Raw genomic sequence first — 21,853 nt, forward strand, 5'->3', positions numbered from 1 at the left:
AAGGGGTACGGTAGTAGGTGTCAGGCTCACCAGTTTGAGTTTGTCAAGAACTGCAATGCTGCTGGGTTTTTCCCAAAGGACATCCAGCCAACTTGACACAACTGTGGGAAGCATTGGAGTCAGCATGGGCCAGCATTCCTGTAGAACGCTTTTGACACCTTGTAGAGTCAATGCCCTGACGATTTGAGGCTGTTCTGAGGGCAAAATGGGGTGCAACTCAATATTAGGAAGGTGTTCCTAATGTTTTGTACACTCAGTGTACGCTATTATGTTACTATCTCCCCCATACAAAACTCCCTACGTGTACTGCTGCCTACACACTTCCAGAGCCATATATTTAAGATAGATATAATGAATCATTATAATAACATTTTAATAACATTTTTAATGTATGGCTCTGCACATGTCCATTTAGTCAGGTCTGGCTCTGGTTTAAAGTAACTGTCCAGTTCTTCCAGATTTTTATGAAATATTACCTATAATTAATTACAATATGAGTGAAAAAAAATGTAATTAAGTATGTGAAAAAGCAGCTTTTCTGTGTTGGAATTGTGTGGGCATACCCCAACAACAGAATGTTGTGGGTGTTTACTGGTCAAAAATATTCATGCAAGTAGACCGCTGATTGGCCAGCTCATCCTCTTCAGGAGGATGACATTATCCTCTATGAGGAAAATAGCAAGCATTTTTTTAATACAAGTTTGAGGTGGGGTTTTTGAAGTGTTTTTTCTTTAATTTATGTTTTGGCCACAAATAAGAGTATAGGATGAGCCAACAACATTATTTGGGTATGAGTTAACAGAATATGAACTTTTAAAGGTGAGATTTTCACTGGACAGTTACTTGACTCGTGTGGCCAAACCCATGACCAAATAATGATGTCTAATACAATGACATGTCAGGGCCAGAGAATATTCACCCTGGAACAGATCATACTGGCTGGAAAAATGAACCCTGGAACCCCCCAGGCCCAGACAGAGAGGTGACGAAGGACAATACCAGCCCACCAAGAGGTGACAGACATACTGATAACTAAAACAGAGAGAGATAGAGAGGAAGGGGGAGAGAGATGGAGCGAGAGAGTGAGAGAGAGAGACAGCGAGAGAGAGAGAGAGAGAGAGAGAGAGAGAGAGAGAGAGAGAGAGATACCCAGTGGTAATGAAAATACAAAAAATATCATAACAATTTTGGCTACACCTAAATTCAAGTCCAAATTCAAGTCTCCAATTTAAAGCACTTCAAACCCAAGAGCTGAGCCCAGAAACTAGCCCTCGGTTAGCTGGTGTTGGACCTAACTAACCAAGCTGATCCTTACCAAGTACAGGCTGAGTGACCACCAATTGGCAATAGAAACCGGCAGACATAAAAAGACATGGCTACCCAAAGAGGAGCGTGTATGTGGTCACTGCACGACAGGGGAGGTAGAAACAGAGTTGCACTTTCTCCTTTACTGTGAGAAATATTCCTCACCAAGAGATTCATTATTCACAGAAATTACAACATTTATTCCAAACTTTAACTTATTAAACCTAGAGGAAAAACAAAAAATACTCATGGGCAAAGGAGCAACGTCTCCTCTTGCAGCCAAATATGTATTTGCCTGCCATAGCCTGAAGGACAATGAATAATAACATCTGCATAGTAAGCAGTAACTTACTTATAATTAGTATTATTGTTATTACTATTATTATTGGGTGAAATACCTGAGTCTGCCATCACAGCAGCAAGATTTGTGACCGATTGCCACAAGAAAAGGGCAACCAGTGAAGAACAAACACCATTGTCAATACAACCCATATTTATGTTTATTTATTTTCACTTTTGTACTTTAACTATTTGCACATCGTTACAACACTATATATACACATTCAGTGAGGGAAAAAGTATTTGATCCCCTGCTGATTTTGTACGTTTGCCCACTGACAAAGACATGATCAGTCTATAATTTTAATTGTAGGTTTATTTGAACAGTGAGAGACAGAATAACAACCAAAAAATCCAGAAAAACACATGTCAATAATGTTAAATAAATGGATTTGCATTTTAATGAGGGAAATAAGTATTTGACCTCTCTGCAAAACATGACTTAGTACTTGGTGGCAAAACCCTTGTTGGCAATCACAGAGGTCAGACGTTTCTTGTAGTTGGCCACCAGGTTTGCACACATCTCAGGAGGGATTTTGTCCCACTCCTCTTTGCAGATCTTCTCCAAGTCATTAAGGTTTCGAGGCTGACGGCAACTCAAACCTTCAGCTCCCTCCACAGATTTTCTATGGGATTAAGGTCTGGAGACTGGCTAGGCCACTCCAGGACATTAATGTGCTTCTTCTTGAGCCACTCCTTTGTTGCCTTGACCATGTGTTGTGGGTCATTGTCATGCTGGAAAACCCATCCACGACCCATTTTCAATGCCCTGGCTGAGGGAAGGAGGTTCTCACCCAAGATTTGACGGTACATGGCCCCGTCCATCGTCCCTTTGATGCGGTGAAGTTGTCCTGTCCCCTTAGCAGAAAAACACCCCCAAAGCATAATGTTTCCACCTCCATGTTTGATGGTGGGGATGGTGTTCTTGGGGTCATAGGCAGCATTCCTCCTCCTCCAAACACGGCGAGATGAGTTGACGCCAAATAACTCAATTTTGGTCTCATCTGACCACAACACTTTCACCCAGTTCTCCTCTGAATCATTCAGATGTTCATTGGAAAACTTCAGACGGGCATGTATATATGCTTTCTTGAGCAGGGGGACCTTGCGGGTGCTGCAGGATTTCAGTCCTTCACGGCGTAGTGTGTTACCAATTGTTTTCTTGGTGACTATGGTCCCAGCTGCCTTGAGATCATTGACAAGATCCTGCCGTGTAGTTCTGGGCTGATTCCTCACCGTTCTCATGATCATTGCAACTCCACGAGGTGAGATCTTGCATGGAGCCCCAGGCCGAGGGAGATTGACAGTTCTTTTGTATTTCTTCCATTTGCGAATAATCGCACCAACTGTTGTCACCTTCTCACCATGCTGCTTGGCGATGGTCTTGTAGCCCATTCCAGCGATGTGTAGGTCTACAATCTTATCCCTGACATCCTTAGAGAGCTCTTTGGTCTTGGCCATGGTGGAGAGTTTGGAATCTGATTGATTGATTGCTTCTGTGGACAGGTGTCTTTTATACAGGTAACAAGCTGAGATTAGGAGCACTCCCTTTAAGAGTGTGCTCCTAATCTCAGCTCGTTACCTGTATAAAATACATTTTTGTTGTTGTTATTCTGTCTCTCACTGTTCAAATAAACCTACCATTAAAAATATAGACTGAAAATTTCTTTGTCAGTGGGCAAACGTACAAAATCAGCAGGGGATGAAATACTTTTTTTCCCTCACTGTAATATGACATTTGAAATGTCTTTATTCTTTTGGAACTTACTGATGGTCACTCTGAATGAGCTCCAGAGTTCCTCTGTGGAAATGGGAGAACCTTCCAGAAGGACAACCATCTCTGCAGCACTCCACCAATAAGGCCTTTACGGTAGAGTGGCCAGACGGAAGCCACTCCTCAGAAAAAGGCACTTGACAGCCCGCTTGAAGTTTGCCAAAAGGCACCTAAAGGACTCAGACCATGAGAAACAAGATTATCTGGTCTGATGAAACCAAGATTGAACTCTTTGGCCTGAATGCCAAGCATCACGTCTGGAGGAAACCTGGCACCATCTCTACGGTGAAGCATGGTGGTGGCAGCATCATGCTGTGGGGATGGTTTTCAGCTGCAGGGACTGGGAGACTAGTCAGGATCGAGGGAAAGATGAACAGAGCCAAATACAGAGAGATCCTTGATGAAAACCTGCTCCAGAGCGCTCAGGACCTCAGACTGGGGCGAAGGTTCACCTTCCAACAGGACAAATACCCTAAGCACACAGCCAAGACAACGCAGGAGTGGCTTCGGGACAAGTCTCTGAATGTCCTTGAGTGGCCCAGCCAGTGCCCGGACTTGAACCCGATCGAACTCTCTGAGAAGTGGCGCCGGAGAAGATGGCTGCCGTTTTACAGCCCTCTAACCAATTGTACTATTATGTGTGTTTTTTTGCATTATTTGTAATTTATTCTGTACATAATGTTTCTGCCACCGTCTCTTATGACCAAAAAGAGCTTCTGGATATCAGGACAGCGATTACTCACCTCATATTGGACAAAAAAAATGTATTCAACGAGTCGGACGTGAAGGATATCCTACAGACACCCGACAAGGCCCAAATCCCTTCATTCGCATGAGAAAGAGACGGAGATATCTTGGACGTAGGTCGGGGTGCCTTGTAAGGATCCGACGGCGAGCGAGTAAACTGCCTCTTCCATCAATCCTATTAGCCAATGTTCAATCATTTGAGAACAAATTGGACGATCTAAGATTACGGTTATCCTACCAACGGGACATTAAAAACTGTAATATCTTATGTTTCACCGAGTCGTGGCTGAAAAACGACATGGACAACATACAGCTGACGGGATATACGCTACATCGGCAGGATAGAACGGCTGACTCCGGTAAGACAAGGGGTGGCGGTCTGTGTATATTTGTAAACAACAGTTGGTGCAAAAAATCTAATACTAAGGAAGTCTCGAGGTTTTGCTCGCCTGAGGTAGAGTATCTCATGATAAGCTGTAGACCACATTATTTACCAAGAGACTTTTCATCTATATTTTTCGTAGCTGTCTATCTACCACCACAAACCGATGCTGGCATTAAGATTGCACTCAATGAGCTGTATAAGGCCATAAGTAAACAGGAAAACGCTCATCCAGAGGCAGCGCTCCTAGTGGCCGGGGACTTTAATGCAGGGAAAGTTAAATCCGTTCTACCTAATTTCTACCAGCATGTTAAATGTGCAACCAGAGGAAAAAAAACTCTAGACCACCTTTACTCCACACACAGAGACGCATACAAAGCTCTCCCTCGCCCTCCATTTGGCATATCTGACCATAACTCTATCCTCCTGATTCTTGCTTATAAGCAAAAACTAAAGCAGGAAGCACCAGTGACTCGGTTAATAAAAAAGTGGTCAGATGATATAGATGCTAAGCTACAGGACTGTTTTGCTAGCACAGACTGGAATATGTTCCGGGATTCTTCAGATAGCATTGAGGAGTACACCACATCAGTCACTGGCTTCATCAATAAGTGCATCGATGACGTTGTCCCCACAGTGACTGTACGTACATACCCCAACCAGAAGCCATGGATTACAGACAACATCCGCACTGAGCTAAAGGGTAGAGCTGCCGCTTTCAAGGAGCGGGACTCTAACCCGGACGCTTATAAGAAATCCTGCTATGCCCTCAGACGAACCATCAAACAGGCAGAGTCAATACCGGACTAAGATTGAATCGTACTACACCGGCTCTGACACTCGTCGGATGTGGCAGGGCTTGCAAACTATTACAGCCTACAAAGGGAAGCACAGCGGCGAGCTGCCCAGTGACACAAGCCTACCAGACGAGCTAAATCACTTCTATGCTCGCTTCGAGGCAAGCAACACTGAAGCATGCATGAGAGCACCAGCTGTTCCGGATGACTATGTGATCACGCTCTCCGTAGCCGATGTGAGTAAGACTTTTAAGCAGGTCAACATTCACAGACGGAATACCAGGACGTGTACACCGAGCATGTGCTGACTAACTGGCAAGTGTCTTCACTGACATTTTCAACATGTCCCTGACTGAGTCTGTAATACCAACATGTTTCAAGCACACCACCATAGTCCCTGTGCCCAAGGACACTAAGATAACCTGCCTAAATGACTACCAACCCGTAGCACTCACGTCTGTTGCCATGAAGTGCTTTGAAAGGCTGGTCATGGCTCACATCAACACCATTATCCCAGAAACCCTAGACCCACTCCAATTTGCATACCGCCCCAACAGATCCACAGATGATGCAATCTCTATTACACTCCACACTGCCCTTTCCCACCTGGACAAAAGAAACACCTACGTGAGAATGCTGTTCATTGACTACAGCTCAGCGTTCAACACCATAGTGCCCTCAAAGCTCATCACTAAGCTAAGGATCCTGAGACTAAACACCTCCCTCTGCAACTGAATCCTGGACTTCCTGATGGGCCGCCCCCAGGTGGTAAGGGTAGGTAACAACACATCTGCCACGCTGATCCTCAACACAGTGGCCCCTCATGGGTGCGTGCTCAGTCCCCTCCTGTACTCCCTGTTCACCCATGACTGCATGGCCAGGCACGACTCCAACACCATCATTAAGTTTGCAGACGACACAACAGTGGTAAGCCTGATCACCAACAACGATGAGACAGCCTATAGGGACGAGGTCCGAGACCTGGCCGTGTGGTGCCAGGATAACAACCTCTCCCTCAACGTGATCAAGACAAAGGAGATGATTGTGGACTACAGGGAAAAAAAGAGGACTGAGCACGCATCCATTCTCATCGACAGGGCTGTAGTGGAACAGGTTGAGAGCTTCAAGTTCCTTGGTGTCCACATCACCAACAAACTATCATGGTCCAAACACACCAAGTTGTGAAGAGGGCACGACAAAGCCTATTCCCCCTCAGGAGACTGAAAAGATTTGGCATGGGTCCTCAGATCCTCAAAAAGTTATACAGCTGAACCATCGAGAGCATCCTGACTGGTTGCATCACCGCCTGGTATGGCAACTGCTCAGCCTCCGACCGCAAGGCACTACAGAGGGTAGTGCGTAAGGCCCAGTACATCACTGGGGCCAAGCTTCCTGCCATCCAGGACCTCTACACCAGGCAGTGTCTTAGGAAGGCCCTCAAAATTGTCAAAGACTCTAGCCACCCTAGTCATAGACTGTTCTCTCTGCTACCGCACGGCAAGCGGTACCGGAGTGCCAAGTCTAGGTCCAAAAGGCTTTATTGTTCATGCATAGTCACTTTAACTCTACCCACATGTACATATTACCTCAATTACCTCGACTACCTGGTGCCCCCGCACATAGACTCTGCACCGGTACCAACCTGTATATAGCCTCCCTACTGTTATTTTATTTTACTGCTGCTCTTTAGTTATTTGCTTTTATTATTTTTTACTTAACATTAAAAAATGCATTGTTGGTTAAGGGCTTGTAAGTAAGCATTTCACTGTAATGTCTACACCTGTTGTATTCGGCGCATGTGGCAAATAAAATTTGATTTGAAAATAGCTGTGCAGCGACGCTCCCCTTTCAACCTGATAGAGCTTGAGAGGATCTGCTGAGAAGAATGGGAGAAATTTCCCAAATACAAGTGTGCCAAGGTTTTAGCTTCATACCCAAGAAGATTCGAGGCTGTAATCGCTACCAAAGGTGCTTGAAGAAAGTACTGAGTAAAGGGTCTGAATACTTATGGAAATGTCATATTTATTTATTTTACAAATTTGCAAAAATTTCTAAAAAACTGTTTGTCATTATGGGGTATTGTGTGTAGATTGATGAGGAAAAACAACAATTGAATCCATTTTAGAATAAGACTATAACGTAACAAAATGTGGAAAAAGTCAAGGGGTCTGATTCCAAATGCACTGTAGATAGATAGATAGATAGATAGATAGATAGATAGATAGATAGATAGATAGATAGATAGATAGATAGATAGATAGATAGATAGATAGATAGATAGATAGATAGATAGATAGATAGATAGATAGATAGATAGATAGATAGATAGATAGATAGATAGATAGATAGATAGATAGATAGATAGATAGATAGATAGATAGATAGATAGATAGATAGATAGATATATAGATAGATAGATAGATAGATAGATAGATAGATAGATAGATAGATAGATAGATAGATAGATAGATAGATAGATAGATGGATGGATGGATGGATGGAGGGAGGGAGGGAGGGAGGGAGGGAGTGTCACGCCCTGGCTCTGGGGACACTGTTATGTTGAGCCAGGGTGTGTAGATCAATGTGTTTTGGTTCTATGGGTGCTATTTCTATGTTGGCCAGAGTGGCTCCCAATCAGAGGCAATGAGTGTCAGGTGTTGCTGGCTGTCTGATTGGGAGCCATATTTATGCAGTCAGTTTTTCATTCGTGTTTGTGGGATTTTGTTTCTAGTCTGTTTATGGTAGACCGTGAACTGTCACGTATCGTTTGTTGTTTTGATCGTGTCTCGTAATAAAGAGTATGTTTGCCTGCAACGCTGCGCCTTGGTCCTCATCTGTTCCTGACGATCGTGACAGAAAATCCCACCACAACTGGACCAAGCAGCGAGTCGAGGAGCCATCGCCAGGGAAATCCCTAGCAGATCTCCGTGGCAGCCTCGACTGGGTCAAGCCGAGTGAAGAGCAGAGAGAGTGGACTTGGGAACAATGGAGGAAGAGCTTCGACTGGGTCAAGCCAATTGAGGAGCTGAATAGCGGGAGTTGGAGGCAGAAGAGCGAGAGTTGGGCGAGAACTATAGAGGCCTGGCCCACGGGGAGGAGAGACCCCCAGAACATTTTTAGGGGGGGGCTCACGACGTCGGGGCAGCAGGAGGCCGCGATAGAGCGGTCCAGCGGGTTGGCAGAGGAGGCCGCCAGGTTACGGGGGCCACTGATCGAAGAGGGGATGGAAGGTGTAGAGGCACGGCGAGAGGTACTGGGGTGTGTTACCAGTCCGGTCCGGCCCGTTCCAGATCCCGGTGTAGGGCCAGTGGTGTGTGTCCCCAGTACGGTCCGGTCTGTTCCTGCTCCCCGCACCAAGTCAGTGGTGCGCTTCGTCAGCCCGGCTCGGCCCGTTCCTGCTCCCCGCACCAAGTCAGTGGTGCGCTTCGTCAGCCCGGCTCGGCCCGTTCCTGCTCCCCGCACCAAGTCAGTGGTGCGCTTCGTCAGCCCGGCTCGGCCCGTTCCTGCTCCCCGCACAAAGTCAGTGGTGCGCTTCGTCAGCCCAGCTCGGCCCGTTCCTGCTCCCCGCACCAAGTCAGTGGTGCGCTTCGTCAGCCCGGCTCGGCCCGTTCCTGCTCCCCGCACCAAGTCAGTGGTGCGCTTCGTCAGCCCGGCTCGGCCCGTTCCTGCTCCCCGCACCAAGTCAGTGGTGCGCTTCGTCAGCCCGGCTCGGCCCGTTCCTGCTCCCCGCACCAAGTCAGTGGTGCGCTTCGTCAGCCCGGCTCGGCCCGTTCCTGCTCCCCGCACCAAGTCAGTGGTGCGTTTCGTCAGCCCGGTTCGGCTCACTCCTGCTCCTCACACCAACCCAGTGGTGTGCGTTGTCAGTCCAGCACGGCCCGTGCCTGTTCTCCACACCAAGCCAGTGGTGGGCGTCGTCAGTCCGGCACGGCCCGTGCCTGTTCCACTGGTGCCTGGTTCGGCACTGGTCAGATGTTTTACGCCGGAGCTAGAGCAATCCGCTCCATCAGTGTGCAGTCCAGCTCCGGCCAGCGGGGCCAGACCGGACCAGGGGTACTTTGGGGGGTTGGAGAGGGAGCGGGGATCAGGCCCGGGGCAGGATCCGCCGCCTAGGCAGAGTGCCTACCCGGTCCCTCCCCTGTGGTATTTGGTTGACGCGGTCGGAGTCCGCGCCTTTAGGGGGGGGGTACTGTCACGCCCTGGCTCTGGGGACACTGTTATGTTGAGCCAGGGTGTGTAGATCAATGTGTTTTGGTTCTATGGGTGCTATTTCTATGTTGGCCAGAGTGGCTCCCAATCAGAGGCAACGAGTGTCAGGTGTTGCTGGCTGTCTCTGATTGGGAGCCATATTTATACAGTCTGTTTTTCATTCGTGTTTGTGGGATTTTGTTTCTAGTCTGTTTATGGTAGACCGTGAACTGTCACGTATCGTTTGTTGTTTTGATCGTGTCGCGTAATAAAGAGTATGTTTGCCTGCAACGCTGCGCCTTGGTCCTCATCTGTTCCTGACGATCGTGACAGGGAGGGAGGGAGGGAGGGAGGGAGGGAGGGAGACCCAGGATGGAAAAGCAACGGTGCTCAGTGTCAGCCAGCATTCCCTCACTTTGAGATATCTCTTTTCACTTCCATAATGAAATAACTTTTAGGGATGAAGTTGTTATTCTTTCATTGAGTTTGTGGCTTGAGCTTTGGTATGAATACATTTTGGGTCTGCTTTGAATTCAAAAATTATTTTTCTAGGTAGGACATAAGAGCAAAGAGCTACATTATAAAATGATGAACCACTTAAAATAGAATAAATTGATTCACAATACAAGTCCAAAAATCGAATAATTTATTACACGTTAATTTGAAAACTTTGCTGTGGCGCATGGCCTAATTTTTCCCAAACTACACTACCAGTCAAAAGTTTGGACACACCTACTCATTCAAGGGTTTTTCTTTATTTTGTACTATTTTGTACATTGTAGAATAATAGTGAAGACATCAAAACTATGAAATAACACATAAGGAATCATATAGTAACCAAAAAAGTGTTAAACAAATCAAAATATATTTTATATTTGAGATTCTTCAAATAGCCACCCTTTGCCTTGATGACAGCTTTGCACACTCTTGACATTCTCGCAACCAGCTTCACCTGGAATGCTTTTCCAACAGTCTTGGAGGAGTTCCCACATATGCTGAGCACTTGTTGGCTGCTTTTCCTTCACTCTGCGGTCCGACTCATCCCAAACCATCCCAATTGGGTTGAGGTCGGGGGATTATGGAGGCCAGGTCATCTGATGCAGCACTCCATCACTCTCCTTCTTGGTAAAATAGCCCTTACACAGATTGGAGGTGTGTTGGGTCATTGTCCTGTTGAAAAACAATAAATAAAGAAAAACCCTTGAATGAGTAAGTGTGTCCAAACTTTTGACTGGTACTGTACTTGCTGTGGCTTGCGAAAGTATTCACCCCCCTTGGCATTTTTCCTATTTTGTTGCCTTACAACCTGGAATTAAAATGGATTTTTGGGGGGTTTGTATCATTTGATTTACACAACATGCCTACCCTTTTGAAGATGCAAAATATTTTTTTTTGTGAAACAAAAGAAATAAGACAAAAAAACAGAAAACTTGAGCGTGCATAACTATTCACCCCCCCCCCCCCCCCCCCCAAAGTCAATACTTTGTAGAGCCACCATTTGCAGCAATTATAGCTGCAAGTCTGTTGGGGTATGTCTCTTTAAGCTTGGTACATCTAGCCACTGGGAGTTTTGCCCATTCTTCAAGGCAAAACTGCTCCAGCTCCTTCAAGTTGGATGGGTTCCGCTGGTGTACAGCAATCTTTAAGTCATACCACAGATTCTCAATTGGATTGAGTTCTGGGCTTTGACTAGGCCATTCCAAGACATTTAAATGTTTCCCCTTAGACCACTCGAGTGTTGCTTTAGCAGTATGCTTATTTTAGCAGTAAGCTCAATTTTAGTCTCATCTGACCAGAGTCCCTTCTTCCATATGTTTGGGAGTCTCCCACATGCCTTTTGGCGAACAACAAACGTGTTTGCTTATTTTTTTCTTTAAGCAATGGCTTTTTTCTGGCCACTCTTCCGTAAAGCCCAGCTCTGTGGAGTGTACGGCTTAAAGTGGTCCTATGGACAGATACTTCAATCTCCGCTGTGGAGCTTTGCAGCTCCTTGAGGGTTATCTTTGGTCTCTTTGTTGCCTCTCTGATTAATGCCCTCCTTGCCTGGTCCGTGAGTTTAGGTGGGCGGCCCTCTCTTGGCAGGTTTGTTGTGATGCCATATTCTTTCCATTTTTTAATAATGGATTTAATGGTGCTCCGTGGGATGTTCAAAGTTTCAGATATTTTTTTATAACCCAACCCTGATCTGTACTTCTCCACAACTTTGTCCCTGACCTGTTTGGAGAGCTCCTTGGTCTTCATGTTGCCGCTTGCTTGGTGGTGCCCCTTGCTTAGTGGTGTTGCAGACTCTGGGGCATTTCAGAACAGGTGTATATATACTGAGATCATGTGACAGATCATGTGACACTTAGATTGCACACAGGTGGACTTTATTTAACTAATTATGTGACTTCTGAAGGTAATTGGTTGCACCAGATCTTATTTAGGGGCTTCATAGAAAAAGGGGTTGAATACATATGCAAGCATCACTTTTCCAGTTATTTTTTTTATTTCACTTCACCAATTTGGACTATTTTGTGTATGTCCATTACATGAAATCCAAATAAAAATCAATTTCAATTACAGGTTGTAATGCAACAAAATAGGAAAAACGCCAAGGGGGATGAATACTTTTGCAAGGCACTGTATATGTATTGATGTTTTCTTCCTGGGAGATCGCTGGTCAGATTTTCTCATATATAAAACGTCAGCAACTTATTATCTTTACTGTCGTGTTCTTCTCTCCTAATCTAGTTCTCAAATTTCTAAAAACCAAACCACTAGCCTAAGTGGCTCAGTAGAGGTCCCTACCCCTCTACACGTAATCCTTGTAGCCCCACTTGATCCACATCACCTTCCTGTCCCCTGCGATGTGCCTGGAACAGTGCTACTGCTGCTCTAAAGTGCCATCTTATTATAGATGGACTCTCCAGCTAGTGAGTGCCTTTCTCTGTTCTCTGCATGGGAATTACACACACAGAGCCCCATCTCAGTTGTGGGTCCATTCACAGTATTGTAACTCCACATACCACACTTGTCATAGGCACAGATAATGGCCCATTGATTTTAAGGTCTCCATATATCTCTGTGTAGAGGTTGTTGAGCTACTGAGCTAATGGGTTAAGCAGAGATACTGTAGCTCTGTGAATCCTCCAGCTGGAAAATAAACATGCCCAGAGAGTTAAATCAGTTATAGTCTGGGGATTAGCCTATGAGGCTGGGGTTAACTAGCTAATGTGTGCCTAAGATATTAAGGCTCATGCAGAATGGAAGGCACATTATTTATTTATTAAGGCAGAGTGGATAGTACTGTTCAAACTTATCCTGGGAAAAACTATTTTGTTGAGAGAAATTGAGAGGGAGATGGAGAGAGAGAGACAGACAGAGAGAGATTTAGAGAGTGAGACAGAAAGAGAGTAAGAGAGAGAGAGGGAAAGAGAGAGAGGGAAAGAGAAAGAGAGAGAGTTTGAAAGAGAGAGAGAGAGAGAGATTGAATTGAAATTGAATTGAGAGAGAGAGAGAGAGAGAGAGAGAGAGAGAGTTTGAGAGAGAGAGGGAAAGAGAGAGAGAGAGATTTAATTGAAATTGAGAGAGAGAGACACCCAGGATGTACCTAGGAAGTCTTTCAAGTCAACACACATATCCCTATATAAACTGAACAAAAATATTAATGCAAGATGCAACAATTTCAAAGATTTTACAGAGTTACAGTTCATATAAGGAAATCAGTCAATTGAAATAAATAAATTAGGACCTATTCTTTGGATTTCACATGTCTGGGAAAACAGATATGCACCTTAAAAAAAAGGTTGGGGCGTGGGTCAGAAAACCAGTCAGTATCTGGTGTGACTACCACTTGCCTCACGCAACGCAACAAATCTCCTTCGCATAGAGTTGATCAGGCTGTTGATTATGGCCTGTGGAATTTTGTCCCACTCCTCTTCAATGGCTGTGTGAAGTTGCTGGATATTGACGGGAACTGTAACACGCTGTCGTACACGTCAATCCAAAGCATCCCAAACATGCTCAGTGGGTGACATGTTGCATTTGTATTATTGTTCAGTGTAATATATTATTATATTATATTATTATATTATTATATTATTATAATATATTACATTATATTATATTATTATATTATATTATTATATTATATTACATTATTATAGGATTCTATTATATTACATTATTCTATTATTCTATTATATTACATTATATTATTACATTATTATATTATATTACATTATAAAATTATAAAATTATCATATTATTATATTATAATATAAAATGATTATTATATTATTATATTATATTATTATATTATTATCTTATAGTACATTATATCCATAAAGCCTATAGTGTTTCTCCTTCTGTCTTTGTCCAAACACTTGATAAACTGTTGACTATAATGGCTCGCAATTCACTTATGTCCAATTTTAGTCAATGGATATCAGTATTGATGTTGACTGGAGTGTCATTCATCTTGTTGAAACTCAATTTCTGTAATAGAGTTCTCTCTCTAATGTGCCACACGTCTTAGAGGGCTGTCTGAGGCAGGTAGTGCACTGAATAGGGAATAGGGTGCTATTTGGGATGAAGTTAAAGAACCAAGAAGACTAACGGCGCTCGACTGAGTGTGAATACAACTGAGTGTGAATTCAAACAGCTTGTATCCTAATGGGTGGTTGCTAGTTTCTTAATAGTTTCTCAAGCTCTGACCCATTTACGATCTATCTTCTTCCGCTGCTGTCATTTGATTTATGTAGTTGTTGGTTTGAGTTTCATACATTTTTAAGGCTAGTCCCTCTGGTTGTTCCCTGTGGTATACTCTGTGGACCGTGTCCTTGAATGAAGGTCAGTTTTTCTCCACATTCCCCACAGGTCAATGTGTTCCCAAAGTTTTCGTTTCTGGCAACATAATCTCCTGCGGACAGATTGCGTAAACATAAGTGATTCAGTGGATCTGTCACGATACAACAGGATGCATGACATGACGAGCAGCATTAGTTCCGGTGCTGAGGAACAAATCACAATTTAATCGAGCATCTTAACAATTGGGTGAGACTTTAGTTCTGGGTTAACCGAGATTACAGGCAACACTACAATGTCACGTTGAAATATCCAGAACTTTCTCCAAAATGGACATTTCATGAAAAACTTGCTCTTCAAGCAATAACTGTCTCTGTTCCCTTGATGTCTTGGTTTATAACTTAGTTTAGCAACAGTATCAGAGGAGTTCCTGTATGGTATTTATAGCCCATAACAGTATATAATTAACACTGTGCCTTCGGATCAAAGATCCAACACATGCTAGCCTGAGGGACACTGCCTCACAGTAGTAAGACAGGATCAGGATCAAGGTAAAAAGGTAGAACTGGCACTTACATTACTATCCCCAATCCCCACCCTTCTCTCCTGCCTTCCTTCTCATGGCTGGGTGCCACAGAAATGTACACTTACCCCGCAATTCCCATTTTTCTCTCTGTGCACCATTTCACAGGCGGGTGGGTGGGTAAGCCATGCCAGCAGCAGGTAAGTGCCTTGTTCTCTGTGTGGCGCTGCCCTCAGCCATCTGGCAGGGGTAGGAGCTGGAGCTGGCATGCTGAGACAAACAGGAGCTTTAACTGGCTGTGCTCGGCAGGAGTTCAATGGAGTTCCACCTAAGCATTGATCTGTGGTCAGTTTTACTGTTTCCCCTACTAATGGTTAAGGTTAGAATTCCGGGAGGTTATGCTGATCCTAGATCTGTGCCTACAGGTAACTTCTCCTCCAAGCTGTTCAGATGACCATGTCTGTTCTGAGGATGAGTTTTCAGGATGTATGGTAGTGAATGCACTTGCACTGATATCATTTCCTTTCCTACACTGCTCCTTAGCCACATCAATACTGTTCATATAGGGCTTATAGTTTTTTATTGACACATTAAAATAATGAAGTGCTTAATCACAGCAACTTTAATTAAGTGCTTAATCACCTCTCCAGTTCTTTCTCCTCTTAGACTGAACACACTCCCCCAGCCCCCGTCTGACCTCCAAAGCCAGTCACAATGACATGCTTACTGATGTATGTCTATCAACTGAGAGTGGAACCTGCTGTGGAGCCCCAGTGAGGTGTGGAAAGCTAACAGCAACGCACTGATTGGCGTAACACAGCATAGCAATGGGTTTACAATGGGGATCTGCAGGGCCAACGTAAAGAGACCTGAGGGGAATTCTAATCTAACTCCCATGCATGGCAGTCCAGTCACTCAACCTGAGAAAGAAGCACCACTGTTGACAGTACAGTGATTAACTAACATGAACTATTTTGGTCTGCCTCTTGTTTTGTCTGCCTCGATCGATCTCATTCTCTCTCTCTTGATTGCTCATTATCTCTCTCTAGCTCTAGTTTTCTCTCTCTCGCTCTAGTTCCCCCCCCCCCCCTCTCACACTAGTTTTCCCCCTCTCTCTCTCTTTTTGAGCAACTATCATTAACTTTTTTGTGTCAGTCAAATACATGAATGCACACTACACACACACATACACACACACATAGACACACACACACTACACACTACACACACACACACTCACACCGCAACCCGGGACAGAAAAACTTGAATTGCCCCAGAACAGTCAATATAGGAACCACTGTTGCAGTATATTAGCATTCAGGAGAAATGAATGTTGTGCTGTACTCAACCCTCAAGGCCGCCTAATCGTGATTGAAAACAACAACCTGGTTCTGTTTGTTTATCCAATTTCCTGCTAGAAAAACGAATTTTCCTTTCTCTTCTCTGTCTCCACAGACTTGGCTGGGACCAGACAGTATGGGGTTAAAAAGCTCCTACTGGCTTTTGATATCTTTCATGGTGGTGAGTACATCTTCAGCTTCTCATTAACATAAATAATTGTTGTTAGATTACTTTTTTTGCTGTGTTTATTACTGTAATACAGTTGATATATTACTGTAATTTTTTACCAAATTGTACAGGATTTGTTCTGTAAATGTGTTTCAACTTGATAAAATACCATGTATTGTTTCAAAGTCCAAATTAAACTGCAATACGTTTTGCTATGCTGGTTTTCAATGCATAGAGAAAATCAGAGAGATTCATTTGATGTAGTTCACTAATGCGTTAATCACTAATTGGTTCAGTTTGGCAACTAGAGGCATGGATGATCTTTCAGCCATGACGCTAAAGCTCTGCAGATACTTTCTATGAATGGCAGAGGTTGGTTGGCTGGCGTGCATCTGCGTTTGTGTGTGTGTGTGAGTGTGTGTGTGTGTGTGTGTGTGTGTATGCGGGTGCTGGATGCATCCCCACTTGTTTGCCAACCCTCATCATACTTTACTTAAACCCAATGGTCAGCTGGCATAGAAAACCAATGACCTTAGCACAAATGCCACTGTCTTTACCTTTTGTTTCTTTATGATCTTGAAACTCACCGTTATCAAGGCAGCAGATATCAGCCTAATGTATTATTCATGAAATGCAAAGGGTATTATGTGTGATGGTAATTTGTTAGAACATTCATGTAATTACAGTTCGTAAATACCATGTCTTGTTTTGAGGTGTTTTTACTCATGCACGACTATGCTAAGGGAGGGGGGGGTGGTCCAACTCGAGGTGTTAAAAAAAAAGGCACCCCCCCCCCCCCCCCCCCCCCCCCGAAGGCTGAGGGTTCGCCGACCACAGTCTCCTTGGCTGTCTCATTACACTACGATCAGAGCCGGTTGCAGAATATGATCAACTAGGGGTAAATCAGATTTTCAACATTTTATGTTATATTTATAATTATATCAAATGTATGCAACGGATTTTCCACCAACAGGTTTCTGTGCCAATGCACCACACACAACCAATAAGCAATGAATAACTGCATAACGATTACCGCATTCGAGCGCTTATCATCGTGGTTTGCGTTTTCAACACCACAATCAAATAGAGTATGTCAATCTCGACAAACAGAAAATACATCCCTCCCTACTCAGTATCGAAGGCTTGGTTTGGCAATCTCTGAATGTCATTAAACTTTTTTGTGTTTTGTAACAGATTTTTTTGCCGTTTTGTCTCTTTCCGTTAATCAAAAGGTTGTTGCGCAGTTTGGATGCTGGAATTATATTTGAGTGGAGTGGATGAATGTGCGCAGGTAGCCTACAGGAGACCTTTGAAGTAGCCTAATCAGATTAAAACATTGTGACTTATGTGTTTATGCCACATGTGTTATGTATTATATGCCACTTATGTGTTTATGCCACACATACATTTAGACTATATTGAAGCATTAGGTTCTAGGTAGAGGAATAGCCGCTATGATCGGAAAGGAGGCAGAACGCTTGTTAAACTTTCCTGAATAACTGGGCCTGCTGGGAGCCTGCCTTCAGAAAGTATTCACACCCCTTGACTTTTTCCACATTTTGTTGTGTTACAGCCTGAATTTAAAATTGATTAAATTGAGATTTTGTGCAACTGGCATACACACAAAACCCCTTAAAGTCAAAGTGGAACTATGTTTTTTTACAAATTAATTACAAATGTAAAGCTGAAATGTCTTGTATAAGTATTCAACCCCTTTGTTATGGGAAGCCTAAATATGTTCAGGAGTAAACATTTGCTTAACAAGTCACATAATAAGTTGCATGGACTCACTCTTTGTGCAATAATAGTGTTTAACATGATTTTTGAATGACTACCTCATCTCTGTACCCCACACATACACTTATCTGTAAGGTCCCTCAGTCGAGCAGTGAATTTCAAACACAGATTCAACCACAAAGACCTGGGAGGTTTTCCAATGACTCGCAAAGAAGGGCACCTATTGGTAGATGGGTAAAAATTTAAAAAGCAGACATTGAATATCCCTTTGAGCATGGTGAAGTTATGAATTACACTTTGTATGGTGTATCAATACACCCAATCATTACAAAGATACAGGCATCCTTCTTAACTCAGTTGCCCAGAGAGGAAGGAAACCAATGGTGACTTTAAAACAGTTACAGAGTTTAATGACCATGATAGGAGAAAACTGAGGATGGATCAACAACATTGTAGTTACTCCACAATAATAATCTAAATGACAGAAGGAAGCCTGTACAGAAAAGAAGGAAGCCTGTACAGAATAAACATATTCCAAAATATGCATCCTGTTTGCAAAAAGGCACTAAAGTAATACTGCAAAAAATGTGGCAAAGCAATTCACTTTTTGTCCTGAATACAAAGTCTTATGTTTGGGGCAAATCGAATACAACACATTACTGAGTACCACTCTTCATATTTTCAAGCATGGTGGTGGCTGCATCATGTTATGGGTATGCTTGTCATCGGCAAGGACTAAGGAGGCTTTTTAGGATGAACAAAAAAAAAGTGGAATAGAGCTAATCACAGGCAAAATCCTATTAGAAAACCTGGTTCAGTCTGCTTTCCACCAGACACTGGGAGACAAATTCACCTTTCAGCAGTACAATAACCAAAAACGCAATGCCAAATATACACTGGAGTTGATACTAAGACAACATTGTATGTTCCTGAGTGGCCTAGTTACAGATTTGACTTAAATCGGCTTGAAAATCTATGGCATGACTTGAAATAGCTGTCTAGCAATGATCAACAACCAACTTGACAGGATAATGTGCATCTATTGTACAATCCAGGTTTGCAAAGCTCTTAGAGACTTACCCAGAAAGATTCACAGCTGTAATCGCTGCCAAAGAGGATTCTAACATGTATTGACTCAGGGGTGTGAATACTTATGTAAATGAGATATTGCTGTATTTCATTTTCAATACATTTGCAAAAAAAATTATAAAAACATGTTTTCACTTTGTCATTATGGGGTATTTTGTGTAGATGGGTAAGAAACAAAATCTCAATTTAATCCATTTTTAATTAAGGCTATAACACAAGAAAATGTGGAATAAGTCAAAGGGTATGAATACTTTCTGAATTCAATGTATGTGGCCACAGGATGACTTGGGAGAATGATGATCGGCAACAGACAGGAGACATCAGTATCACAAGTAGAAATACAGCCAGACTGCTTCTGTGCCTTTCTAGAATCTATCAGAGTAGACCCAAAACTGAAACAAATGGAATGAAACATTCAAATAACAGGGCTTTTACGCCATTATTCAAATGACATTTTCACTGCAGTTTACAGCCTAGAGTAATAGAATTGTACTCACTTGAAAACAATAATGCAGTTATTCATTGGCTTGTGGTGTTGTAGGCTTGTCTAGGTAGGATAATTGTATTGTCCCTAAACAAGATCAATAGGGGAACTTTTGGAACTGTGTGTCTTCATGAATGAATGACATTTTATTTTTTGTGTGAAATGACACGTTGGCAACCCATCCCTTACGGGATCAATTGACACATAAATACATATTACAATAATTCACTTTGATAATTCAGTGATAATTGTTACGGTGTTCTGTGCAGTGCGCACCACATTAAAGAGTGAAAAATAAATCACTACATAATAGTAAATAAGGTTATCCAAGCAATATTTATAACCATAGAGCAGTAAAAATAATAAATACAAATAAATACAGATAAATAAATACATGTCCAATGACTCACCTGGCCTCTCCGCTGCCTATCAGCTATTCCTCTATCTTGTGGATATATATTGAAAATGTGTGCAGATTTGAATGATTTTATCTGTGGTATGATTGCTAGTTAGCCTATTGCAGATCTGAACAAACGATCCACCTACCACTATCGTCACTATGAATGGTGGATAGAGGGCAGGATAGACCCTTAGACTGGTAGACTATACTGACATGTGGTAAAGTAAGCGCGCAGAAAAGCGTAATGCATAAGGGAAGTACTGATGATAATACCTTTGTACTGATGATAATACCTTTGTACTGATAATAATATCTTTGTCCATTTGGTCTTCTATTCATCAGTGTCGATGTGAAATTAAATGTTCACCTGATGATAAGTTGGCTGTCGATAAGTGTTTGTACGATGTAATTACATTAAATTTGCCTGCCTGGCTGAGTGTAAAAGGTCAATGGAATTTATGCTGATCTTTTTCATCTGGCTGATGTTCATGCACTTGTCTTTGTTTTCTTTGTGTCCAGTGAAGCTTTACTCTAACGCTTCTGAAGTAACTATTATTTCAGCAGGACACGTGGAGGAAAGGATAGAGGAGTGACCTTTGTGAGGTTTACTCACTGTCTGGACCTTTAAAGCTGACATTGGTGGTGGCCTGGTGGTCGTATGTATGACGTCATTTACTTCAACGTTTGGAGTGACATCATATGTACGGCTGCTAAACTGCTACATGGGACATCGTCAATATTCCGAAAAACTCTCTCAGACGAAAAAAATAAAAATCTCCCCCCTCATTCCTTTTATGTTTGTGTCTGTAGCTCAGTATGCTTTAAATTGTCAGGTAAGACTGATGTACTGTTCCCAGGAGAAGGAAAAGAACGCTCCAAAAGTTAAACAGGAAGAGATTACAGTAATTAAAAAAGAGAGAAAGGGATGAGGGAGGAGGTTAGGGTGGGTGGGAGGAGGGAGGAGGGAGGAGGGAGGAGGGAGGAGGGAGGAGGGAGGGAGGAGGTTAGGCGGGTGGGAGCTGTTTGCGAGCAAATCTCTCCAAGCTATTGTGTTAATATTTATGTAGAATTAATTAAAGTGTGGAAGTGGAGAGAGAACAAGAGAATAAGAGAATAAGAGAGAGAGAGAGAGAGAGAGAGAGAGAGAGAGAGAGAGAGAGAGAGAGAGAGAGAGAGAGAGAGAGAGAGAGAGAGAGAGAGAGAGAGAGAGAGAGAGAGAGAGAGAGAGAGAGAACAAGCCACGGTGCTTTGAGTGGCTAAATTCTCAGTAGAAATATTAGGAGAGGTGAGTCACACTCACGGCGACATATTGGACACAGATGCTATTAGAATCTTGATTTCCTTCTCGTCTTTGTGCAGCGAAGTGTTATCTACATCAGCGTTGGAGACGAGACGAGCTCCCATGGTTTTTTAAGCTTATTTTCCAAACCACACAATAGGAGAACGGACAGGATCAGAGAGATGCTCTTGTCCTCTTCACATAAAAAAATCAACCCCTTTTTATAAGTTATTTTGTGAGTTCTCAAATGCATTTGACTGTGTGGCGGGAAATACATGAATGAGTCAACCACGGTTTGACAACACTATCGATAGAGTATTCGTAGGTTCTTGTATGCTAGTCATCTGGAACCACTTCAATACACGTTTCAAGTACAGCATTGTGACTCTCACTTAAGAAAAGCACAAGATGATACTCTATTTGTCTATTGCTTTAAGCATGAAACACCAGTGCATGTGGGAGTATACTGTCAATAAATCGCTCTCACAATTCTCACAACACAATACAAATTGATT

The 21,853-nt window shown here is 43.0% G+C and overlaps 1 protein-coding gene across 1 annotated transcript in view; it reads left to right on the plus strand.

Moving 5' to 3' along the window:
• Window positions 1-16,316: 16,316 nt before the first annotated feature.
• The window catches only part of LOC311132073 (calcitonin gene-related peptide type 1 receptor-like), a gene marked incomplete at both ends in the record, with an annotated part of 45,990 nt that continues 40,453 nt past the window's right edge, over window positions 16,317-21,853 (plus strand). The window contains one exon of the mRNA XM_084165245.1: window positions 16,317-16,361. Within this exon, the coding sequence (XP_084021371.1) occupies window positions 16,317-16,361 (45 nt within the window). The remainder of the gene's footprint in view (window positions 16,362-21,853) is intronic.

Source organism: Coregonus lavaretus, assembly GCF_964263955.1.
Source record: "Coregonus lavaretus genome assembly, chromosome: 7".
Taxonomy (NCBI): Eukaryota; Metazoa; Chordata; class Actinopteri; order Salmoniformes; family Salmonidae; genus Coregonus; species Coregonus lavaretus.